The sequence below is a fragment of the Camelus ferus genome, chromosome 11, assembly GCF_009834535.1.
Source record: "Camelus ferus isolate YT-003-E chromosome 11, BCGSAC_Cfer_1.0, whole genome shotgun sequence".
NCBI lineage: Eukaryota > Metazoa > Chordata > Mammalia > Artiodactyla > Camelidae > Camelus > Camelus ferus.
In genome coordinates, this window is record NC_045706.1 from 15,066,413 (window position 1) to 15,093,395 (window position 26,983).

The window sequence follows — 26,983 nt, forward strand, 5'->3', positions numbered from 1 at the left end:
CGGTGCAGCATTCTCTTTTATGAACTGGGGATCATAGCCTGATTTTTTTTTTTTGTTTAATGTAAATTTGTATTTTTATATGAAAGATGTGACTGTATTCTATATATAATAGAAATCTGAAGTATAGTTGATTTACAGTGTTAGTTTCTGGTGTACAGCATAGTGATTCAGTTATACATATATACTGTTTCATTATAGATTGTTACAAAATATTGAATATAGTTCCCTCTGCTGCACAGTAGGACTTTATTTTATATGTGGTAGTTCGTACCTACTAATCCCAAACTCCTGATTTATCCCTCCTCAACCTTTCCTCTTTGGTAACCATAAGTTTGTTTTCCATGTCTGAGTCTGTTTCTGTTCTGTAAATAGGTTCATTTATATCATTTTTTAGATTCTACATATGAGTGGTATCATATGATATTTGTCTTTGTCTGACTTACTGCGCTTAGTATGATAATCTCGCCATGTTGCTGTAAATGGCATTGTTTCATTCCTTTTTTATGGCTGAGTAGTATTCCATTGTATGTTTTTGTGTGTGTGTGTATGTATACCACATCTTTTTTTTATAGTTTAATATAATCTTTTTTTTTTAACATTTTTTACTGATTTATAATCATTTTACAATGTTGTGTTAAGTTCCAGTGTAGAGCACAATTCTTCAGTTATACATGAACATATGTATATATATATATTTATTGTCACATTTTTTTCTCTGTGAGCTACCATAAGATCTTGTGTATATATATCTCTGTGCTATACAGTATAATCTTGTTTATCTATTCTACAATTTTGAAATCCTGTTTATCCCTTCTCACCCTCTGCCCCCTTGGGAACCCCAAGTTTGTATTCTATGTCTGTCAGTCTGTTTCTGTTTTGTATTTGTGCTTTGTTTGTTTTTTTTTTTAGATTCCACATATGCACGATCTCATATGGTATTTTTCTTTCTCTTTCTGGCTTACTTCACTTACAATGACATTCTCCAGGAGCATCCATGTTGCTGCAAATGGCGTTATGTTGTTGGTTTTTATGGCTGAGTAGTATTCCATTGTATAAATATACCACATCTTCTTTATCCATTCATCTCTATTCATCTGTTGATGGACATTTAGGTTACTTCCATGTGTTGGCTATTGTAAACAGTGCTGCTACAAACATTGGGGTACATGTCCATGTATAAATAATCCATGTATATGATTTCTGTTGTTTTTTGCAGTAAATTTTGATGTTGGGAAGTGTGAGTTCTTGAATTTTGTTCTTTTCCATGATTGTTTGGCTATTCTCAGTTTCTTGTATTTCCATATGAATTTTACTATTAGCCTGTCATTCTAAATGAAGACAACTGGGTTTCTGTTAAGTATTGCATTGAATCTGTAGATTGATTTGGGGAGTATTGCCATCTTAACAACAGTAAGTTTTCCGGTTCACAAACATGGGATGTCCTTCTTTATTTAGATCTTTCTTTCCTTCTAAAGTGTTTGGTAGTTTTCAGAGTAAATTTTGCAATTTGTTTGTTAAATTTATTCCTAGGTAGTTTTTTCTTTTTGATGCTATTGTAAATGGAATTGTTTTCTTAATTTTATTTTGATTGTTGATCACAAGTGTATAGAAACAAGTAATTTTTTTATATTATATTTTGTAACTTTGCTGAATTTGTTTATTCTAAAAATTTTTTGTGAATTTTCTTAGGATTTTCCACATGTAAGATTATGTCATCTACAGATAGTTTTACTTCTACATTTCTAATCTAAGTGCCTTTTATTTCATTTCCTGCCTGATTGCCCTCATTACCCTGGCTGGACCTTCCAATATAATGTTGAGTAGAAGTGGCAAGAGTAGATATCCTTCTCTTATTTCTGAAGCATTCAGTCTTTCACCGTCACGTACAGTGTTAGTTGTGGGTTTTTCACAGATGCTCTCTATCAGGTTGAAGCTGTTCTTTGTTATTCTTAATTTGTTGAATGTTTTTATCATGAAAGAGTGTTGAATTTTACCAAATGCTCTTTCTGCATTTGTTGAGATGATCATGTGTTTTTTGTTCTGTTGGTATGGTGTATTACATTAATTAATTTCTGAATATTAAACCACCCTAGCTTTACTATGATAAATCCCTTTTGATCATGGTGTATAATTCTTTTCATATATTGGAGAATTGGTTTGCTAGTATTTTGTTGAGACTTTTTCTGTGTGTATCCATAAAAGATAATGATCTCGTAGCTTTCTTTTCTTGTGATGTCTTTGGTTTTGGTGTGGGGTAGTTTTGACCTCATAGAATAAGTTGGGACGTGTTCCTTCTTTTTAGGGGGAAGAGTTTGTGAAGAATGGTGTTAATTCTTTAAATGTTTGATAGAATATACCTGTGTTGTCATCTGGACATGAATTTTTCTTTAAGGGTAGTTTTAAATTTTTTTAAGTAATTTAATTTCTTTACTTATTGCAGGCATGCCTTTTTAAAAATTATACTTCACTTTATTGCACTTCACAGACATTGTGGTTTTTACAGATTGAAGGTTTGTAGCAACTTGTGTTGTTAGATGATGATTAGCATTTTTTAGCAGTGAAGTATTTTTAATTAAGGTATGTATTTTTTTAGGCATAACGCTGTTGTATAATGAGTAAACCACAGTATAATGTAACATAACTTTAGTATGCACTGGGAAACCACAGAATTTGTGTGACTTGCCTTATTGCAATTTTCGCTTTATTGCAGTGGTCTGGGCTGAACCCACGATCTCTCTGAGGTATGCCTATGTAGGTCTATACAGATTTCCTATTTCTTCTTGAGCCAGTTAAGTTTGTGGCTTTCTAGAAATTGTGCATTTCATCTAAGTCAGTTGCTCATAGTATTCATTCATAAGTCTTTTTATTTCTATAAGGTCAGTATATCCCTGTTTCATTTTGATACTAGGGATCAGTCTAGCTAAAGGTTTGTCAATTTTGTTGATTCAAAGAAAATTTTTTTTGTTTTGTTGATTTTTCTCTATTTTCCTGTTCCTTATTTGATTAATTTCCTCTCTAATGATATTTCTTCTCGCCAGCTTTAGATTTCATTTGCTCTTCTTTTTCCAGTATCTCAAGATGAAAGTTTAAGTTTTGGTTTGAGATCTGTCTTGTTTTTTAACATTGGTGTTTATAGCTACAAATTTCCCTTTAAGCAATGCTTCAGATGTATTCTATAAGTATGTTGTATCTTTATTTTCATTCATCACCTATTATTTTCTCATTTCTTTTATGGTTTCTCCCTCGGTTATTTGGATGTTGTTTAATTTTTACATATTTGTGAATTCTCAGCTTTCTTTGTTACAGAGTTCTTGTATCATTCCATTATGGTTGTTGAAGAAGATACCTTATGTGATTTCAATATTTTAAATTTATTGAGATTTGCTTTATGATCTAGCATATATTCCTTCCTGGAGAATATTCCATGTGCACTGTTGCTGGGTGGAATGTTGTATAGATGTGTTAGATCTAGTTGTTTCATAGTTGTGTTCAAGTCTCCTCTTTCCTTGTTAATCTTCTGTCTAGTTCTGTCTGTTACTAGAAGTGAGGTATTGAAGTCTTCAACTATTATTGTTGAATTGTGCATTTCCTTCTTCATTTCTATCAGTTAAAAAAATTTTTTTTTGGTGGGAAGGAGGTAATTAGGTTAATTTATTTATTAGTTTATTTTTAATGGAGGTACTGGGGACTGAACCAAGGACCTCATGTGTGCTAAGCACACACTCTACCACTGAGCTATATCCTTCCCACCTTCTGTCAGTTTTTGTTTCGTGTATTTTGGCAATGTGTTATTAGTTGCATGTATATTTATAATCGTCATGTCTTTCTGCTGGATTGACCCTTTTATCATTATGAAATGAATCTAAAGTATCTTTGTAAATGACATCTTGTTTTTTTATTCCAGTCTGACAATCTCTCCCTTTTGATTTGATTATTTAATTATTTAACATTTAATGTTATTGTTGACAGTTGGAATATATTTATCATTAAAAAATTTTCTGTATGTCTATATTTTTTGTATGTCTTTCTTTATGTTAATATTTTGTTTCCTTATTCCTCATTTACTGCTTTCTTTTGCATTCAGTGAATATGTAATATTTAAATTTCTTTCATGATATTCACTTTATTTTTTGAGTTACTTCATTGGTAATTATGCTAGAGCTTACCATCCATCTTATCAGAATCTGCTTTAGATTGATACTAAATTCTAATGGTATGTAGAAACATTGCTAACATTTAGTTATGATTTCTGTGATTGAAGTATATTCATTGCATTCTTTATGTTTATTTACTTTGTTTATATTTATTTGAGGTATTGATGATCTCTTTGTTTTGGATATAAAAATAATCTGGAAGTAATTTTTTTACAGTTAGAATCAAGAATAGAGGAACTTAATAAAGAAATTCAAGCTTCCAAAGATAAAGTAGTAGCTCAAGACATTGCAGCTAAAAATGCAATTCAGCAATTACACAAAGAGATGTCCCATCGAATGGAACAGGTATTTTTCAAGTCATTATCATTATTAACTTTCTGATGATTCTTTGTTTATTAAAGTAAACTAAACTTGTTAGACAATTTTGGATATTAGTGATGTATTAGGAATAGGAAATTTTATTTATATAAAAATTAACCTTTTTAAAAAAATGCTAAAGCAGTACATAAATGCATGCTAACTACAAAAAAACTTCAACCTTTATTTCTGTGGTTCTTTACAGTATGCTGACCCTGAGCATTAGAAATGTTATATGTTTAAAACTCATAACTATCAGTTCTCAACCTTTTATATTGATTGCAGGGAAATACAGAGGATAAGATGTTAAGTTGTTGATTTTAGTGGACCTAAACATAGCTTCATTAGAATCACCTGCTGAACTTTAAAAAAAAATTATTTGGAGATTATATTTAAAAAATGATATTAAATATGCACAGATAACAGTTCAACAGTAAAACACGTCTTCTTCCAAACATTTTCTCCCATTTTTCCTCCCTTCCCAGAGGCAACCATTGATGTCAATTTCCTGTGTATCCTTCCCAAAATGTTTGTTGCATGGATGAGCATATATATATTTCCTTTTTTTCTCCCATCCTCCTTCCTCTTTTAAACAAATGGCAATATACTATACAGTCACTGCTATGTATCTGTTTCCTCTCTAATGATGAGGAGTGTAGGTGAGGTTAATAATAGTAGCTGTGTGTTGAGTTTTAGCTTCATGCCAACTCATGCTCAAAATGCTTTACAGGTATTAACTTACTTAATATTCACAATAACCCTAAGAGGTGGGTATTGTTATGTAGATTTTAAAGATTGTTCCATTTAATTATTGACGGATATGCTTCATTCCTTTTTCCCCCCTGACTTTTCCTCTCAACCTTTTGATTTGAGAATTTTTAAGCCTGTAGAAAAGGTAAAAGAATAATAAAACAAACACTTGTTTACCCTTCACTTAGGGTCACCAAACCTGGTAAGTTTTATTTAGAAATAGATTCCCAGCATGAGTGTGCACACGTTATGCACATTACGTCTACACTCTCCAATTAAAATTTGCAACTTGAGGTTGCTCCATTTCTCAGAACAGATTTGTAGAATCAGTTTGAATCTCAAATGTACAGGTACAAGAGGGTAGGGTTAGTTATAAATTCTCAGGGACTTTATAACATGTCTCCCTCATCCCCACGTGTTCTGGTGTTGGTAAATGAAGGTTTCAGCCCTAGCAAAGCATTCTGGATTCCTGCTTCCTCTTAGATTTTTCTAGCCCTGGGGATTTCCCATACTTTCTTGTGAGTTCAACTGTGCATTAAAAAAATTTTGTTGTTTTTCACAGTTTTTGGTGTTTTGAATGGAGAGGGTTTATCTGCCATACTTGGAGAAGCAGACTGCTTACACATTTTTATCTTAATTTTAGCTGGCTATTGAATCCTATTGATTATCTTACTCAAAGTTTATCTTCATCCAGGTTAATGAGAAACATCTTAAATTAGTCAAATCCAAAGACTTTTATGCTTCCTCCTACTTTACCTGTGCCATAGTGGACTGATTTTCAATAGAAGCTTAAATAATAATTACTGTATTATTTCCTTTAATACTCCCAACAATCCTATGAAGTAGGTGCTGCCATCATCTGGGGGAGATGTAGAAATGTGAACTTTTAGCACTCCAGGTTGTTCTTTTGCAGCTGATTCAGGGATGACTGAGTAACAGGACATTCTGGTGCACATTCCCTGCTGTAGTCAAGAACCTCATAACACGTTATTTCATCTATTGTAGTTTACCTTTTTCTGTTTTTCAACTTCAGTGAAGCTTCGATGCTACTACCAGTTGTCTTATTAAAACACAATGTAATAAAAGGTTCTGATTTATAAGTTGTTCTTTGGGTCCCCATTTCCTATAGGATAAAATCCTAAATCATTAGCATATCAGGAGAAGTCCTTCTTCCTTTCAGGATCTAATCTCTTTTTCTGTTTTATAAATACTTCCTCCCCACTCCATTCAACACACCAAATTTAAACCCTACGAAATGACTTAATATCCTCAAATATATCATGCTATTTTATACTTTTAGGCATTTGCACATGATAACCACTCTACCTTGAATTCCTTTCCTTGACTAGTCCCTTGTATTCTGCTGAGTCCTGCTTAACCTCCAATGACTAACTCAAGTATAGCTCCTAGTTCAAGGATAGATGGCATCTTTCACCCTTCAGGTCAACTCTTCCCAGGGAATACTAGTATTTTTGTATTTTCAAAGGACTTCATACATTCATCCACTAGAAATTATATTATAATGTTTGTTTGTATGTTGTTCTCACCATACAGTGAGCTCTTTCTGGACTGAAACCACGACCTATTCTTTATTGTGTTCCCAAAGCTAATACGTTATCTAAGCATTGGTTTCATGAAATTGGACTTTTTTTTAAAGTTGACATTATCCTTAGTTGACTTTTTCTAAGTACAGTTATTCCATTGTACAAAAATCTAGCTAATTCTGTTAGCCAGTTCCATCAGTTTTCTCAGTCATTTGTCCACAAGCACATTGTCAGTCAAATCCTCAGAGATCTCTGACATCCCTATTCCAATGTTTTCCTTAATTTCTCTTGAAAATTACTAGGCTGTTTCAATGGGGGAAAAATCCCAATTGGATGATTTTTTAAAGTACTTATTTTGGGTGGTTACTACATGTGATTATCAGCAATACTGGAACTTCATGAAACTTTTTGTCAGGCACTTTTCATCAGAGCATAGGAGGTTTTCCCACATTCTCCTAGCACTATACATACTTCAGTTCAGTTACAGGATTAGTTGGAGTTTACCACTAGACCCACTGAAAATCCTTACAGTTTAAAGATCTGTCTTCTACAAAATAAGTATGTGCTTCATTTTATTTGCAGACTATGAATTTACCTAAACGAAGGGCTATCTGTTGAAGTTTTTATTGTATGAAATTTCAGAATATGGATTACCAGCTTATACTTACCAGAGAACTTTAAATGAGTATATGTATAGATGTTTCTCTCAATCCAATTAGGTGTTTTTTAATTAATATGTGACATACTTTAGAAAGCTTTTCATATATAGGAAATCAGTGATCACTCATTAACTTACTACTTTTTGTGAGGGAGCTAAGATTATAGATTTTAGAAATTGTCAGTTGCAGTCAGTGTCCTGGCAGAAAACAGAAACTGGGGATTTGGGGAGAATCTCATAAAAGGACTCTTTACAAAGGTAGGTATGGGCAAGATTTAGGGAGCCGAGCAAGGGGAAATGCAAGATCCTGGGTCTCTGGTGGAGCCGTTATCACTCTTTGGGTTAAAGGAATGAGGAGAGTGTGCAGGTGGTACAACCCAGAGAAGGTAGTTGTATAGGGAGGGCACCTGGCAGGAGCAGTGGCTTTCAGCGAACCTGTGGTGACTCTGGAGGAGCCAGATCTCTTCTCTGCCTACCCTTCTGATCTTCAGCTTAGTGCCTCCTGTTTGCCAAACCCAGCTGGAAATATTGGGGGAAAGAAACTTGTTGATAAGGTCCTTGATGGGCATTTTCCCCGAGCACAGGGAGGGCTAGGAAAGAGTTGAAAAGTGGATCTGAAGGAGTAAACAGAAAATAGCAACCAAATTAGCTAAAGGAAAAGGAATAGGAAAGGGAAGAAGCAAATATTAGTGATACTAATTTATTTATTGTATCATTTCTCTATTTTAAAATTCCACGACACATGTCCTGGAAATGTTGTGTAAAAACCAAAAAATACAATGGTAATATTACAGGAAAGTATTATTTATTTTAATTTGAAAAAATGTTTTATTAATGCTAGATACTTTTTTCAAAGGCCAACAAAAAATATGAAGAGGCACGCCAGGAAAAAGAAGCAATGGTCATGAAGTATGTAAGAGGCGAGAAGGAATCTTTAGACCTTCGAAAGGAAAAAGAGATACTTGAAAAAAAACTTAGAGATGCAAATAAAGAAAATGAGAAAAACACTAACAAAATTAAGCAGCTTTCTCAGGAGAAAGGGCGGTTGCACCAGCTATATGAAACAAAGGTATAACTTTTGATTTTGTGTCTTATTTGAAATTTATTCTCTTTGCTTTTTCTTATTTAATCAATCATAACCTGGTTAAACCACTATTAAACATAAAGTTGTTTTTATTAGTTTACTTTCTAAGCATGTGAATGCTCTAGTAATTCCAGCACTGTACAATAATACTTGCTGTGAAAAGGTGAGCAACTGATACATGTTTATTAGACAGAACTTTGAAAAAACTTTCTTTTAAAATCTGTATGTTGAAGAAATGACTGTGTCTCAAAGGAAGATTTTATTTTGGTAAAAGATATACATAGTTGTGTCAAAATGTGAGTAGGTTTTGAGCCAAAAATATAATTTGACCAGAATCTTAATGTAACACTTACTCATAGAGTAGAATTTATATTTTTCCTTCAGAAAGACATTTTCTTCTTAAATGCTGCCTAAGAAGATTTAATTACTGAGCTATTTAGAGCCCTTGATGTTAACTAGCAGCCTCGTGGTATGATCTTGTTTCCAGTAGATTATCACTTCTTGGTAATGAATGTTATTTTTTATTAATTAAACTTTTAGTTCAGGAGTGTTGTCATTGTTCCCAGGAATTCTGGCAAAACAAATTTAATTCATATTTCACCTTAATGTCAACCAGTTGAGAAGAATCAGAAAGGTAGGCTTATACTCACAGTATACTAGTAGGTTAAAATATAAATATTAATAGTCTTAAGTCTATTAATTGGATTTAGGATTTTACTGCCCTCTTATGATTTGAACTTTAAGTTTTATGGCTTGTAGGCCATAATGTGCTAGCCCCTGAATTATAGTATAATTGCATTGATTTCTTTGAGGTGATATAAAAGATACACAAGTGATTGGTTGATTGTTCAAATGAAAAATATGACACAGTGATGTTATTTTAGGAAGGTGAAACTACTAGACTCATCAGAGAAATAGACAAATTAAAGGAAGATGTCAACTCTCACATCATTAAAGTAAAGTGGGCACAAAACAAATTAAAAGCAGAAATGGATTCACACAAGGTGAGTACTGTAATAGAGTGGAAAAATTGTTAGAATCAGTTTTAAGAGCAAATGCATAGTAGTTATTAATGAGGCATAAAGCTTAATTTAATGACTCCTGTAGGATAGTTTGGGCCTGAATATTTGGTGACTGTAAAAAGATTTCCTTATATGATTTATATATTAAATTGAATAGAATATTGTTTTCTTATTCATTGTTTATAACACCCAAATTGACTATTCTTTTAGCATTTTGGGGTATACTGTATTTTATATTAAACATTGTCAGAGATTCAGGGGAAGGGGAGAATGTCTAAGTTATCAAAATTGAAAGTAAACTGGAAATTTTTAAAAATATTAGTGATAAGATTCTTAAAATCAAGAAATATAAATTTTATTTAAATATGAATGTAACAAAGAAAAGTTACCTTATCTGTTTATTGTGAATATAATTCCATTGGTATTGTGCATAATGAATATCATATTATTAAAAAATTAACATAATAAAAGGTGATTATAAAGGTGATTATATACCTTATGCCATAATTTTAAGCACTAACTGAACTGGTATAAGCAGTAATAAAAATCTGAAGATGTTAGAATGTGAAGTAAAAAAACAGCTCTGATATATTATTTAAACAAAAAAACAGTGTTATTTGTAACAATTTCCAAATTTAAAAAATAGGCTTGATGATATTATTTAAAACCATAATCATTCGTTATCTCTTTCAATAATTCTAATTAGGTAGGACTGTTAACCTTTTGATCTTCTATGTATAATATTATCAGAGAAAACTGTAGGGGGTCTGTGTTGATACTGGTCAAAGATAGGTTAGAGAATCGTGGGTTTCCCTCAAGTTCTTTGCTAACTATTGATGACCAAATGAGTGTTGGGAAACTATAGAGAAAGGAGTAGGAACAACAATCCTTGGAGCTCACACAGGGCTACAAACCATTTAAAATTGTATTTGACACATAGGAACTCTCAATTGCTATGTTTTGAATGAATGAAGTGAGTGCTACATGCCAGGCTCTGTTTAGTTAGCACTGTACTTGGACAATCACCACACAAAGTCTAGCCAATCAAGGAGACAGAGAAGGCAGTGATGAAGTGGGAAAAAACAGGAGTATGCTGTCTTGTAATGGAAGCAGAGGAAGGCTATTCAAAGAGTCAGGGGTGATCAGAACTGGAATAGGGAAATCAAAAATAAGAAATGAGGAAAAGCAATTGGATTTAATGAGAAAGTAGTCCCTACAAACCTTCAGTTGCTATTTTAGGAGAGGGGTTAGGAACAGAAACCAAATTGCAGCATGAATCTGTGAAAAGGTTCTGTATAGATACCAAGGCCATAAACTGAAGAATTGTCTTTTACGTGTGCATACAAAAAACTGCTTAAGCACTTTGCTCTTTTTGTTTTATCAGGTTAGTAATTTCTAGTGCTTTGCTGAAGACTATCAGATTTAACTTTATTTAGTGACTATCAGTTAGCCACATTAGTTTCTTGTCAGAAGCATAAAATGATATTACTGGAATAGCATTTGACTCCTGTGGCAGTGCTAAGACAGGAACTTTCCCTACTCCCTGGTCATTGTTCTCACCGTTCATCACATCACTGTGCCAACTTTATTGTCATCTGTAAAGGAAAAACCCAGTTCTCCCCTATTGTGGGTTTTTTCCCTGTGCCTCTCCTTTACTTTTACACAGAACACTTCACTTCTGACACTTCTAGTCCCCAGTGTTTAGAGGCTTTTCCCCCCAAGCAATTCTCTGTGACACCAGTTCGATGGCCTTCAATTTAACACAATTCTGACACTATCTATGCAGAGATAGTGTCAGACCCCACAGGTTAAAGGCTCATCCTACAGGACTCCTCCTTCCTCCATCTGCCCTTCTCCCCACTTCAGATGCCAGTCTCAAGCCCAGATTATCACCTGTGCTTCTGACCAACTGGCTGTAGATTGGAGGTTCTAACAACCTCTCCTTTGGGTTCAAAAATTTGCCATAGTGGCACACAGAATTCAGGGAAACACTTTACAAGTTTATTAAAGGATGTGATAAAGGATATAGATGAAGAAATACATAGGGTGAGGCCTGGGAGGGTCCCAAGTTCAGGAGCTTCTGTCCCCGTGGAGTTAAGGTGCATCACCCTCCCAGTGTAGATGTGTACACCAATCTGGAAGCTCTCTAAACCTCATATTTTGGGTTTTTGTTTGTATGTTTGTGGAGGCTTGATCACATAAGCATGATTGATCATCTAGGAAATTACGAAGGTTTCAGGAGCTCTGTGTCAGGAATAGAAATCAAAGACCAGTATTAGAACAAGAGATGGCCCTGGTGTTTTTACAACTTAAAAAAATTGCAAGGGTTTTAGGGGCTCTGTGCCAGGAACTGGGGGCAGACCCAATATATATTTTCTGTTTTCTCACATTGTCTTTTTGTCGTTGCAGGAAACCAAAGATAAACTCAAAGAGACAACAACAAAATTAACTCAAGCAAAGGAAGAAGCAGATCAGATTCGGAAAAATTGTCAGGATATGATAAAAACATATCAGGTATGCTTAAATTTTTGAATAGATTAGTAACAAATTACGCCAACTATCAGTACTCTTGTTTCATTAAATTTTTGTATCTACAGTATTTGATGTGTAGAATAGATTTTGTAGGCAACCAAATAAAATACAGATTATTTCCTATGTTAAAGTACTTACAGCACTTTAAGTAGAGATATTAGAGACGTTTTTAACCAAATAAGAATACTAGAAAATTTCAGAAGAATGAAGAGTACAAGCAAATGCATAACTTAAAACCCACTCTGTATTATGTTATATATCTTAAGTGTGCTCTTCTTGTTGGTGCAAAATTGACATACTAAAAATCTTTCAGTGCAGTCATCAACTTTAGATGCATGAGCTATATATTTCACGGTTAGTAAACTTAATTGCAAAACCCTTTTTCACATTCCAAAGCATAAAACTTTAAAAATTGTCATACTTTTGTCATTTCCTTCCCATTAGGAGTCAGAAGAAATTAAGTCAAATGAACTTGATGCCAAGCTTAGAGTCACAAAAGGAGAACTGGAAAAACAAATGCAGGAAAAATCTGATCAGCTAGAAGTGAGTAGCTCTATTCTTTGTATATCCTAGATAGTATAATACAGAAGGAAAGAAATAACAAATATGTATTGTCATCTGCTTTTAAGGCCTTTTGAAAGGAGCTGAGAATACATTTTAGGTCTGGTTTAGCATATAATGATTTGTGGTTTATTTTAAACCTTTTAAAAGATGCATCATGCCAAAATAAAGGAACTAGAAGATCTGAAGAGGACATTTAAGGAGGGCATGGATGAGCTACGAACACTGAGAACGAAGGTAATTCAGTCTTCAGTCATGACTCCAGAGGAAGGATAAGTACCTTTAATTTTGGACTCATTCTGATTTTTAAAATGTAGGTGAAAGGGTATCTATATAGAAGCATTCCAGAGTCAAAGAATTCAGAAGAGTAATATATCAATTCCCTAGCAACAAAATTTACTTACAGAATTAAAAATGTCTTCCATTTCAGCCCCTTTAACATATTTGCCGAACATTCCTGTTTCACAGCACATTGCTCTCCCTATGACTCCTCCTTGGGCCTCTGATCTAAAGGTAGTCTTATTAGCAAGTTAATTGGGAAGATATATGGGCTTTAGAACTGTGAGTGTCAGAAAATAATAGAAAGACTTTACATTTCTCCTGGGTATGCTTAATAGTCTGTATACAGTTTTAATTTCTAACAATCTATGAAATCTTTTCCAGTGTTTATAGTCTTTATTCTAAGAATAGTATCCCTTTTAATATGAATGTGGAATATATTATCATTATCATTCATTTATTTAGAAATAGACTTTTAGGGAACCACCTGGCATTTGCAGTCACTTGATTTTGAAAGTGCCTTTCATGCACCCTTCTCTTTGTTCTTTATGCCAGTTCTTTGAGGTAGGTGGGGAATGTACATACTCTTTTCAGGTGAGGAAATGAAGATTCAACAAAAATGAAGTGACATGCTAGAACTCCCATGACTAAATCATGAGAAATCTGAGACTGAAACACAGGACTATTAACGTCCCATTATATTTTCCTCACATTAATATTGCTTCAGAATTCAGCTTAGATTATTAACATATAACTGCTATCTGAAATAGTTAATAAGGAACAAGAAAATATTGTTTGTAGCTTAACTTGGTTATGATTATTTGATAGGTAAAATGTCTAGAAGATGAACGATTAAGAACAGAAGATGAATTATCAAAATATAAAGAAATTATTAATCGCCAAAAAGCTGAAATTCAGAACTTGTTGGACAAAGTGAAGATTGCAGATCAGCTACAGGAGCAGCATCAAAGGTATAAAATGAGCAGCTTCTGTTTGTGCTAATCAACAGGCTTTTTGATTCCATCTCAAGTTTCTGTTTTTAAATGCAATTATTGCATTAAATAAGAATAATTTTACATTCTACTAGATAGAAAATTTAAATTCCTGTCTTCATTTGAGCTATTTTGGGTTATCTTTAAAGTTCCCATCATGGCTTCTAAAAATCAAAGTTTATATTCCCTAAATGTTGGCAGTAGTAATTTGTAAGACAGAATAGATTATAGTTTTTTTTAATCCATTCCTTAGCTTTCAAATTCTGTTATTTACACACAGTACTTAGTTTTTCTTCAAAAGGTAGATATGTATCTGTATCTGTATCTTTGCATGTATGTAGCTAGAGTTCAGGTGGTGACATTATTCCTTGACTTCTCATAAAATCATTTAGCTAAACTCTACTTATGACATTACCTGACAGAGCCTGGATTCAGAGTGGATCCAAACATCATCTTTTTCGTATCCTACCAATACCCAAACTGCTGAGTGCTGCTAAAGAAGGCTGCACTGTCATCCAGATTGATGCTGCTATAAATTCACGGTTAGAACCTCAACTGGGAATACTAATGCACCTCCAGTCCTACCATATGTTCTTAGTCAGAGCCTTCTCCCCCATCTTCTTAGCATCTATTCCAAACCTTACTGCTTTCTTCTCAATTCTGATCTTCCCTCTCGCTTTGCTATTTACTCTTGACAGGTGATTACCTCTTAATTCATAGCAAAAGTGGGAGCTGTCAGGTGACAGTTCTCTCAACCTCTTGCTATCAGTCCTATGAACTTGCCTGCATCTTCAGTCCTGTTATTTTGGAAGAAATACTGCTGTTCTTTTTGAGTCAAATTGTGATACCTACTTCTACTGTGGATTCCATGCTCTTCTGCCTTCTCGAGGTCTTAATTATTCCATCTTTATCCTTTATGTCTTACCTCTTTCTACTGACTTTTTCCTTTCTGCATTTAAATATTATTAGATCTTAAAAACATCAAAACTCCTGTAATCTGCTTTCTCCTTTTCCTTCACAACCAAATAAATGCCTTTATAGAATCATCCTGTTTATTCATGGTCTTTGTTCTTATTTTCCTCTCCATCTCATTCTAGCTTCTGCAACATTAATTATGAACTGCTAAAGCATCCTTAAATATAGCAGATACTTCCCAGATGAAGCCTTCCTTGAATTTTCAGTATGAATACCACTAAGCCCATAATCTTTCTTGACATGCTCTGTTCCTTTGGCTTCATTTCATTGTGTTCTTCTGGTGTTCCTCCCCACTTTCTGGCCATTTTTTTTCTCAGTCTCCTTGGTAGCCTTCTCTTTCTGTCATAAAGCTGTCTTTTATTCTTATTTTATTATACCCCTGGGTGATCCTAACTATTCCAATAGTGTGTTGCAGGACCTTCAAGTTATTATTGTCAAGCCTTTTCCCTGAGCTCCAGGCACACAAGTATCAAAGATATCTCATACTTACATCCAGAACTGATTCATCTGTTGCGCCTTCAATTACGCTTCTCTTATATTCCTGAGATGAGCTGTGAGTGTGACAGCCACATGATTTTCCAGCCCAGGAACCTGGGAGTTATTCTTGGCTCCTCTATCCTTTCCCTCACACATCTAACCAATCACAAAATACTGTTCATGCTAACTCTTTAATATTTTTCAAGGCCATTTGCTTTTTATATCCCCACTGCTGCTACCATTGTCCAAGCCATTATTAACTCTCATCTGGAAAACTGTCATAGCTTCCAAACTGTTTTTCTTTTTTTTTAATTGAAATATGATTGGTTTACAATGTTGTGTTAGTTTCTGGTATACAGCATAATGGTTCAGTTACATACACACACACACATATATATTCCTTTTCATATTATTTTTCATTATAGGCTATTATAAGATACTGAATATAGTTCTCTGTACTATACAGAAGAAACTTGTTGTTTATCTATTTTATATTATATATAGTAGTTGGTATCTGCAAATCTCAAACTCCTAATTTATTTCTAAACTTTTTTGTTTTGCCTACTTCCCCTTTAGTTCATTTCCTACGCTGTGGTTAGCATAATCTTTTTAAAAAAGGAAATCTGAAAACCTTTCAGTGATTTCCCATTGCCTTAAGGATTGCCTAGTGAGTTCTGATGTCTTAACGTGGCTTGGAAGATCGTTAGTAACCTTGCTTCTCCCTCTGTGCCTTCTCCTTTTTCACTCTTGTGTTTCAGCAGTAGTTGGTTAACAAATGTCGATAATTGTCTCCTATGTGCTGAGCCCTGTGTTAAGTGTTAGGATATAGTGCAGTCCTTATCCTCATCAGTATTGAGTATCTCTTTGTTAGTACCAACAAGGGATCATTCTCTTGTTCCCTTCCCAGCTTTGCACATACTGCTTCCTCTACCTGGAACATACTGTTCTGCCGCTCATGCTTACTTTTCCCTTAGCTCAGGAATTAGCAAACTGTGGCCCCTGAGCCAAATCCAGCCCACTGTCTCTTCTTGTCGGTAAACTATTTTTTGGAACACAGCCACTGCCATTCCTTTAAGTATTGTCTGTGGCTGCTTTCACACTAAAGTGGCAGAGTTATCAGTTGCAAGGAAGGCCATATGCCCCGGAAGCCTACATTGTTTACTGTCTAGGCCTTTTACAGGAAGAGTTCGTTAACCCTCACTTTAAATATTAGTTTAAGCATCACTTACATTAGCTTAGGTGACCCACTCTGTGCTTTTATCATCAAAAATGTTTTATCACACTTCCTGATGTTTCATCAACCAAAGTGTTTTATCACAGTATGTGATTAAAAGCTCTTTGAAAGCAGGGGCCATGGCAATCTCTCTTACGTATATTCCCAACTCTTAGTTCCTAGCATATATTAGGCATTCATAATAATCCAAATAAATATTTGGATGAATAAAAAAATAGAAGTACCTTTAGAAATCATTTCATTCAGTGAAAATTCCCAAACCATTAATTTAATGTCTCTTAATAGTTTAACTTTTTTCTTAAATATAAACTTTGTTTTTTAGAGGTAAACAAGAAATTGAAAATTTGAAGGAAGAAGTGGAAAATCTTAATTCTTTGATTAATGACCTCCAAAAAGACATCGAAGGCAGTAGGAAAAGAGAATCTGAGCTACTACTATTTACAGAAAAGCTCACTAGTAAGAATGCACAACTTCAGTCTGAATCCAATTCTTTGCAGTCACAGTTTGATAAACTTTCCTGTAGTGAAAGTCAGTTACAAAGCCAATGTGAACACATGAAACAGACAAATACTGATTTGGTAAGTATAAATGTATATTTAACTTTTAAAGCAACAGAGCAAGAAGCACAAATTAAATTTCCCTAAAAACATAAACCTAGTGGTAGCTGATTTAAGCTCTTTTTTTTTAATTGCCACTGACTTTTTTATAATTTCAAATACTGTGAGAAAAGTCAGTTTTTTTCCTTTCAGCTTATGTAATTTATAATAAAATTTCTTCCTAACGTCGTTATGAAGAAGGATTTCTCTTTTGAAAGTAAGGAAACCAGGATTTTTGTCATTCCTAACTGGAATTACTGTAAATTTTTTGAAGGGATTTTAAATTTCTATATTTTTATAGTTTAAAAATGGTTTAGTATTTTCAAGTTATGAGAGTGTCTTCAAGTTACTCATAAAAATAGTTGGAGACTGTAGTCCAAAAATACAGAGTCCTGTATTTCATGTTGTTTTGCGTGTATAGAATGGCAGATGTATTAACATATCCCCTTATGTTACTGTATAAGGAATTTGAGGAACTCAGTAAACAAAACCTGGTAAGGAACGATGGTAGAAGAATTTACTACTAAAGAGCTTATATTTTTAAGGTTTTAAAGTGTGAGCAATAACAGAAACAGATATTAAAGTTGGTATCTTTTTCTTTATCTTACTTAATATTTAGGAAAGTAGATTGTTAAAAGAGGAAGAACTGCGAAGAGAAGAAGTCCAGACTCTGCAGGCTGAACTCACTCGTAGACAAACTGAAGTTAAAGCATTGAGTACCCAGGTTGAAGAACTAAAAGATGATTTAGTAACCCAAAGACGTAAACATGCCTCTAGTGTCAAGGATCTTACCAAACAACTTCAGCAGGGTATATATACATTTCTTCTATACTTAGTCCTTGAATGCTTTTGTTTCTTTTAATCTTTAAGGATTTTTAGAAAAAAATATTTTATGTCAGTGGCTCCCACAGTGATGAGAGATGTATGTTCTTTTAATGTATCAATGTTCATAAACCAAATAGTTAAACTTCTTACAGTTCCATAAATAATTTATAGCATGTTCTATGCCAGAAGACATTTATTTGCATAACCACAAAATGTAAGAACTGGGGAAATAACCTTACTGAGGCAGTAGTGTCTAGACCTTGTTGATCACATACTGCTGTCAGTAAGAAGTATTTAAGCATTTGTTCTCCAATGTATAGCTGTCTATTTGTAAATTTTAAACATGTGTTACTCTATTTTATGCACATGAGAAAAAATGAAAAATACAAATTTTAGAAGATCAGATTAAATATAAGTATAAATAGAAGTTCTAATGTTTTTTCCCTATCTATGAATTATTTTATGTAGCATCAAGGTACCTGCACCCATCTGGTAGACATCTGACTTAGAGATCACTGAACCCTAACCTTTAATCTTACGGGAAACTGAGACCCAGAAATGTTATCAACTACCTGAATGCAACAATTAGCAGCTAGAACTGGAACCCAAATTTCTTTCATTTAAAAATTTATACAATTATTGAAAGTCTGTGCTATGTGCTTGGATGCAAAGATGAATAAGAGATGTATTCTGACATCCTATTCTCTGCTATTCTCCTTTGCTTTATTTGTGTTAAAATAGAGTGAAATATAGTAATAAAATAAAAGAGACTTAGCATTTACTTAATATGAATATGCTCAGGTATTTGCCATAAGAATTCAGTGTGTTTTAATAGATGTAATTGAAGGGAAATTTGGGGAGAAATTTCTGGTACTGAAGAGCTCTTTTAAATCTTTCAGGATCCAAAAGGTTAAGTTCTGTGTACCTAAGTGATGCCAGTGTCAGTTGTTAATCATAATGTTGTTTCCATGTATTTTGTATTTGACCTGTACATTTCTAGATGTCATTTGTATGAATGACACTTACAGCCTTCCTGTCTATGTATTTAAGAAGTTTCTTCTGTTGTTTATGCTGTTTTGGCCTAAGTGACTTTAGTGATTAAAATCAGAGATAGTGGGGGCAAGTGGTCATAATAGTTGTCTCAAGTAATCCATTTCATCTTCCTGTAGCGAGAAGAAAGTTAGATCAGGTTGAGAATGGAAGCTATGATAAGGAAGTCAGCAGCATGGGAAGTCGTTCTAGTTCATCAGGTAAAAAACTAATGGTTTTATAATTTTTGGGGGGGATTGATTATAAAAAGAAATAGCATTTTTTGTTTTAAAAAGTCTTGATATATTTTTCTTTAATTTTGAATTGTAAAAGGCAGTAGTTGTACATAATTATAAAAAATATATCCAGTTATGTGTTTAAGTTCTCATTATTACATAAAATTTCAAGTTTGTCATGGGGTTCTGTATCATCTGTCTCCTTAACTCCTTTTTCCTTACCAGCTTCTTTATTTCCTGCAACAATTTCCCTTTTCATTTTTTAATTCAGATTTGTGTTCATCTATGTAGAGAGATTTGGTGTAGTATGGTCTTTTTTTTTCCTTTTATATTACTTTTAACTCCTGAGAGCTAGTGAAATGATCGTTGTGTATCAGATTTATATATAGATATATATACACGTATGTATTTTTAATCTTTTTGCTTTTCTCATGGTAAATATGTCTGTGGTCTAAAGCAAAAATTAATAGTCTATAAAATTATGATTGATAGCATTGTGAAAATAATTAGCAAAATATCAACATATGTATCATTTTTGGAATGCCAGGAGCCATGCTAAATTCTTCAAACATATCATTCCAGATATGTTTGAAGAACAGTCATGCAAAGTAATTCCCACTTTACAGATGGGGAAACTTAAGGTTTAGAGTGGTTCCACGACTTGCCCAAAATCCACAGTAACAGAACTCTCAGACTCTAGCATCTGCATACCTCTACACTACACTGCCTCCCAGGAGTTGCACATTAGGGGGAAAATGTTATCAACTATTAAATAGTGGGAAATTGATGTAGTAGAAAGAACATGGGCTTGAGATTACACATAGTTATCTAGCTCCCAGCTCTGCCATTTATTAGTGTATGACCTTGGATAAGATATATAACTTGTCTTAAATCTACAAAACAGGGCTGGAAAAGCACTTCAGATATATTAATTCATTTAAATGAAGGTATTTGTCTGTAAGGCAAATAATATTATGACTCCCATTTTAAGACGAAGTGACCAGGATGCAGAAAGATAAATAACTTGTCCAAAGTCACACAGCTGGAAAGCAGGAAAATGGGATTTGGACCTGGGGAGGCTGGCTCCAGAGCTTAAACCACTGGCTATATTCTGTCTTCTGTCTTTGTCCTTGTCTGTCTCAGTTTAATTTTGGTTTCAGTTCAGACTTGTTTTTCTGACTTTTTCTTGAGTTTCTTGTTTCTCTGTTGCTACTCCTCATCCTGTTGCTGAGAGACATAATAGACCTTTTTGGTACTTCCATCATCAGTGTATTCAGAAACATGAACTCAGGGCAGGTATGCCATGTGTTGCAATCTGTGCCCAACTCTATTAGAGTGAATATTTGAAACAATACTAGAAGAAATAATATATGAAAAATAATATATAATGATATATCCAGACTGAGTATAATAAACTGATTTTTTTGTCTTCAGGGTCCCTTAATGCTCGAAGCAGTGCAGAAGATCGATCTCCAGAAAATACAGGGTCGTCAGTAGCTGTGGATAACTTTCCAGAAGTAGACAAGGCCATGCTGATAGAGAGGATAGTAAGGCTGCAGAAGGCACATGCTCGGAAAAATGAAAAGATAGAGTTTATGGAGGATCATATCAAACAATTGGTGGAAGAAATTAGGAAAAAAACAAAGTATGTATTACTATGGTAATGTAACCTGTGTTCAAAATACCATTATTCATGTGGTTAAGTTACTGTGTTCAAAATTAATCATACCAAGAGCCTATCTTTCAAAAAATAATTCTTAAAATTACAGTCATTCAGTTTCCAATCTTTTATTGATCACTTATTTATGTTCTAGGTTTTGGAAATACAGAGATGAAAGAAAACAGGTTTTTTCTTTAACATCTTATAAAGTCAATAGGTGTTAATTTTTTTTTAAGATATTAAAATAACTTAAAAATAGGTAGTGTTCTACTTAGCTTTTTATTTTCAAGATGGTGGTTCTAAGAGATAATGAGGTTGTAGATTATCATTCCTGTTGGGTAGGACATAGTGAGGTATTACTGGGCACCTGCCAAACACAAGGCACTGTGCTGATGACTTAACAATATCTTACTGATTTCTTACATCTACTCAGGGAGAGAATGAGTTCTCTAATTTGGCAGGTTAGTTAACGGGGGCTCAGGTCAAATTACTAAATGTTCCAGAGTCAACTCATCCTACAGGTGACAGACTTGAGAGCTGGAGATGCAAACCCAGCTCTGTTTGACTCCAGAAGCTGTGCTGGGCCAAATTCCTCTCAAAATACCATATTCATTTAAGTCAGAGGGTTTTTTTGGGGTTGTTTTTTTTTTTTATTGTGGATCTTTACCCATTACTTTTAAAAATTTTGACATTTAGACATAGAGAAAAGTTTACCCATGACTTTATTAAAAAAAAAAGTTAAAATATGGTTCTAAGTTTAATGACCGGGAAATTAAAAATATTAACTGAAACTGGAGCACTAAAGAAATTGCTCCTATATTTTGATTTAAAGTAATAAGGAAAAAAATAGAAAAGCAATGTATATACTTTCTTTTTAAAATACCATGCTAGAACAAAAATGAGATTAAGAAACCATCTGAATAAGGAAAATTTCTTTATTGTTAATATAGTTCTGCTATTAACCTAGTAGGCAAATTATTTTATGCTATGATTCATTGACTCTTGCAAATTACAGTTTTTTTTTTAATTCTACAATTACATAACTGATAGTGTTGTTTTATTTTGCAGAATAATTCAGAGTTACATTTTACGAGAAGAATCAGGCACACTTTCTTCAGAGGCATCTGATTTTAACAAAGTCCATTTAAGTAGACGGGGTGGCATCATGGCATCTTTATACACATCCCACCCAGCTGATAGTGGATTAACATTGGAACTTTCTTTGGAGATTAACAGAAAATTACAGGCTGTTTTGGAGGATACCTTACTAAAAAATATTACTTTGAAGGTATTTGTATTTCTCATTCATTTACCAACCAATAAACATAGCAAAAATGGTGCCCCTTTCATAGTTTGATTTTAGCACATGAATGGACTACTTCTAAAATGCAAGGTAGCCATTTTTCCCATAGAGAAAATTTTGTGTTTTTCTCTTTTTGAAAAGTACAGTTTTTTAAATTATCAAGGAAAGAAAGATATAGTTAAAAAAAATCAGTTTAGCTGTTGGATAGACACTAAGCTGAGTTGTTTACTTTGCAGTGGGTGGCCTTTGACACATACTGCGGTTAGTTGTGATTGATTCCTGAGACATTTTTTAGATTGGGGCATTTATTTTCTAATGTATTTTCTAGCTTTATTTTATTTTTCTCAGCTATTATCTGACCCAGCTATTCTATTTGTGCTATTTGGGCCTTTATGGTTAGCGATGAATTTAAAAAACAATTTTTTAATCTAATAATAATTTTATGCACTAAAATTGGCTGTAGCTTCAGTAAAAAGATTAAGTATGACTCTGAAATGTGTGGGGCTACTTTACTGAAAACAGCTGTGTGCCTAGTTTCTCTCACATGGCATAAGACTAGTCATCACTCTTTCAGTTCAAAATTTACGCAAAACTAGTTCAAACCGAATCTTTTTACTTATTATACTTAGTAGTTCTGTTTTCTTTTCCCCTTTTCCCAATTGTTAAAGGAAAATCTGCAAACACTTGGAACAGAAATAGAACGTCTTATTAAACACCAGCATGAACTAGAACAGAGAACGAAGAAAACCTAATACAAAGCTCTTGCTCAGTAAACAGAAAAAAGCCACACAAGGAGCAGGTGCCACTGTCTAGTGTTGTTGGAAACTTCTCCCTGCTTTGTGTGTCAGCCAGTAAAAAACTTGTTTTGCTTCATCTGTATAAAAAAGTACCTTTTACAATACAAATGCATTGCTGTTTTATACTGTAAAAGTGTAAGCTTTGATGAAATTTGTTTTTGTGTGGTGACAGCCTGTCATTGAATCAGAGCAACTTAATTTAATTTGCTCATAATCATATGAAGTGCTGAACATTACTACAAGGGCTTTTGAAAACTTCTTCTCCACATTTCTTCCCTTTAAAATATATAATGTCAAAATTGATTTTGCTTTCTAAAATTATGCGTGAAAGGATGGGTGTTAATCATTCAGTAATATGCTGTTTCTCCAACATGAAGAAGACTAAAGAAGTGATAAAAACCTTCGTTTCGACATTCTAATACAACATTTCCTTGTGTGTTAGGGATGCTTCTGAGTTCTTAAATCTTTTTGTTTTAATGGAAGCTAATAGGAAAGCTAGCTTTTGGTAACTAGGAATGATCAGACATTGTATCTCTATCAAGTTTCCTTATTTGTGCTAGTCACATTTTTTTTTCAGATTCAAATTGAGTTGATAGTGGAGTTTTTAAAGTCTTACATTACATAAATTATGATTTTTAAATAACCTCATTTAGAAAATTCCTGTGGACTTCAGTTATATTTCGAAATATGAAATGGGTTAGTCATTAGAACAGAGAGATGAATAAGGAATTCTTTGAAACTGAAATACTTTAGTTTTACTGACATCAAGTATAAAGATAAATTTAAGATATTTATGAAGAACCAGTTCCCAAGAGAGTCCAGCATATGGCACTGTTAACCATTTCATTTGCCACCATCTTTTACTGTTGGTATAATTATATATCATAGTGAAGTGAACTTACAGTCCCCAGATATGATGATGTTTCAGTATATTATTTAAAACACAAAATAATTACATCTCCGTAACCAAAGGAATTATAGAGCCAAATTTATCCTGTTGGATTTTTGCAATATTTATTTACGAAGTGCACTCAAATGTTGCCAGTCATAGTATCAGTATTTCTGTCATTGAATTTTTTTCTTGCCTCTTGTAATTTCTCACCTATTACAGTTTCTGTGTGTGGCTTTTCACATTTCATTATATTCAGATCATTTCTGAATATAATCAGAGATCATTTCTATTATGATACCTTGGCACATACACAGATGTTGCAGCAAGCCATAATTTTTGTTTTGGATTTTGGCATCCTTTTTTCTCCCCTTAAGAGAAGTAAGCTTTGGGGTGTTGGATTAAACGCCTTTAAAGAATTATATGGCTCTAAAAGTTGGGCTGGGCTTATGGTGGCAATGTCCCTTTAATGTGTTTTAACTTTTTTTTAAAATCAACTTAACATTGTTTAAAAAGATCATTTACTAAGGATTAGATGATTCAATGTAGTGTCTTATTTTTTCTGTATATTGAGTTACATATTTTCATCCAAAAACAAAATCTTTTCAGTTCAAAATGGAAATATAAATTCAGAAACATTTTATATTTAAAATAGCTGTAAAAAGTTTTAGTCATACCATAATGTGTCTTGTTCTTTTTACCAGTAATAATTTATCAAAGTAGACTAATAAAAGGGTAAGTGCAATCAAATCTAAATTATTTTCCTAGTTGTTTTTGACATACTGTTGATACTCTTAAAGACTACTTAGAGTAGCCAACGTAACTAAATTGCTACAGCTTCCTACATGATTCATGCACTACAATATTTGTTTTTTTCCTCCAAGACACAAAATGTAGTAATGGAGACCGAATAGTGATCAGATCCATAGTGTCCTATATCTATACACTTAAAAAATACGCATTCATTTTTGTATACATATATTACATAAGAAAATGAAACATTCCAAATTAACATTTGTGCTAGCATTCAGAGAAGTTTGATGGTAAAACAATTTTGGAAGAAAGCTATTATAAACCATATTTTGACTTATTGTTGCTTTTCCCCACATAACTGCAAGAAACTATGAAAGACTTCTGAAGAAAATGCTTTATTTTCCTTTTGTTCTTTAGTTTCTACTATATCCTTTTGTGTACGGATCAGGACTGAGCAAAGTGTGTATAAAATGTGCATTTATCTGATCTGTCTGTAAACTGATTCACAAACAGATTCTGATATAGGCATTTAGAGGACCTTCTACCCTTACTATTTTGAACATATGGAGAGAAGAATGGGGTGTCTCGAAAAGGAAAATGGTCTGGATAAACTTGAGATCTGGGGGAAGTTTTGTTTTATGCGTTCATTATTAATTGAACACATCAAATACTGTTTTGTTTAGTTAGCACTATTTTGCTTTCTTCGAGCAGGAGATGATTTGTGTGTGTATGTATACACTTCACTAGGTTTTAATTTTAAAATCAATACTCACTGTGACTCCCTTTTCCCCATACCACTTCAGACTTTAAGCTATTGAGTTTTAAGGATTGAAAATGTTGGGTTTGGGCAGAAGAATGAGTTTGAACTCTACCATTGTTTTTGTTTTTTTTTTTAACTACCCATTACCATTTAAAGCAGTTTATCTTGAAATTAAATTTTATCAGGCTCCCAACATGTTATTTATTCTTGTAATAAACACATTTATTGAAAACCTATGCTTTCAGGCACTATGCAGGAGATCATCATTCTGCTGGTGACCAGACCAGACAGGGCAGTTCCTGTCTTCATGGCGCTTGTGCTCTACTGAAAACAGCTGTGAGGCAGTAGGAGCAGCTCTTTGAGCCTTTGCAGCTCACAGTCAGCCCCTGTCAGAAGAGGGTTCATTCACTTGTACAAGTAGGTGACCAGAAGTCCCACTCTGGCATGAAGCGTTTGGTAATGAATCCTTGCTGAGGTATGCTGAGAACAGATTGCTGTTTTCATGGTGGTTCTGCATATTTCCTTACTTTTTTTCACAGTTAGATGTTTATTCTTTAAGAATAAGGGGAAAAAATATCCAAAGACCATAAAAAGGCTTTCAATTTTTGCCATTTTAGTAAATTATTGCCTACCTGATGCTCATAACGCTGACTCTAATCATGTTATCATGTGTATTCCCAAACTTTGTTTTGCAGTATATTGTTTTCTAAAGATTTTTATGTATAATTTTAGACCAAGATATACCTACCAGTAGAAGGAAAAAAGTGTTAGAAACCATTAATATTATAAATGTTAGATATGCTACCCTGGTGAAAATATTTTTATCAATCATGTTGTTATTCAGTACTATTAATTTGCCTTATGAATGTTGACTCCAGTAGGCCTATCTTCCAATAACCTTTTTAAAACAAAATTCTTTTTCGACACTAAGATCATTCATTTTTAGCACCAGTTGGTGGCACTAGAAACCTGAAATTTTTCAAGGCTGACCAAGAGAAGGTAATCAAAAAAGAATTCAAACAGAATTTTCAGGAAAATAAATGAAAAATATAATTGTATATTAAAGATGTATTTTTCTTCTTGAATGAAATTCTTTTTTAAAATGCATATGGCTGTCCATTTTGACTATGATGAAACTTGTTTATCTTCCAAAGTTCATATATATGTGTGCATTGTACAGATAATCTTTAGTTTGATTACACTGTTCATTTTGTAAATATGTTTCTGTATAAAATGAAGCTTTTCAAGAGAATTTTATGTATATATTGTACTTATTAAATAGCTAATGCCTGTTTCCAAGTTGTATTTTACTGGCATCTTTGATTATTTACACACAACACTTGCTAACAGACTGATTCTCCAGACTTGGCAAGGCTGATTCAGATTGCTTAAATTTTCTTTTTTAAACTAGATTAAGAATTTTTGCCTTCCAGATTTGTCATTCTACCAATTATAATTGAAAGGCAATGAACAATAGTAAGCAGATTAAATTGAATGCCACACTGTATTTTAAAAT

The 26,983-nt window shown here is 33.3% G+C and overlaps 1 protein-coding gene across 2 annotated transcripts in view; it reads left to right on the forward strand.

Annotated features, from left to right (window-relative positions):
- The window catches only part of CCDC186 (coiled-coil domain containing 186), a 41,269-nt gene extending 14,503 nt beyond the window's left edge, over nt 1-26,766 (forward strand). Inside the window, exons 4-16 of one of the 2 annotated variants that reach the window (XM_006183493.3) lie at nt 4,371-4,499; nt 8,320-8,532; nt 9,432-9,551; nt 11,979-12,083; nt 12,546-12,644; nt 12,813-12,899; nt 13,770-13,912; nt 16,942-17,197; nt 17,835-18,024; nt 19,210-19,290; nt 20,740-20,950; nt 22,034-22,253; nt 22,937-26,766. In XM_006183493.3, coding sequence (XP_006183555.1) covers nt 4,371-4,499; nt 8,320-8,532; nt 9,432-9,551; nt 11,979-12,083; nt 12,546-12,644; nt 12,813-12,899; nt 13,770-13,912; nt 16,942-17,197; nt 17,835-18,024; nt 19,210-19,290; nt 20,740-20,950; nt 22,034-22,253; nt 22,937-23,020 — 1,938 coding nt within the window. In that variant the 3' untranslated portion in view covers nt 23,021-26,766. The remainder of the gene's footprint in view (nt 1-4,370; nt 4,500-8,319; nt 8,533-9,431; nt 9,552-11,978; nt 12,084-12,545; nt 12,645-12,812; nt 12,900-13,769; nt 13,913-16,941; nt 17,198-17,834; nt 18,025-19,209; nt 19,291-20,739; nt 20,951-22,033; nt 22,254-22,936) is intronic. The other variant, XM_032490866.1, reaches the window with a different exon arrangement.
- Nucleotides 26,767-26,983: the final 217 nt, after the last annotated feature.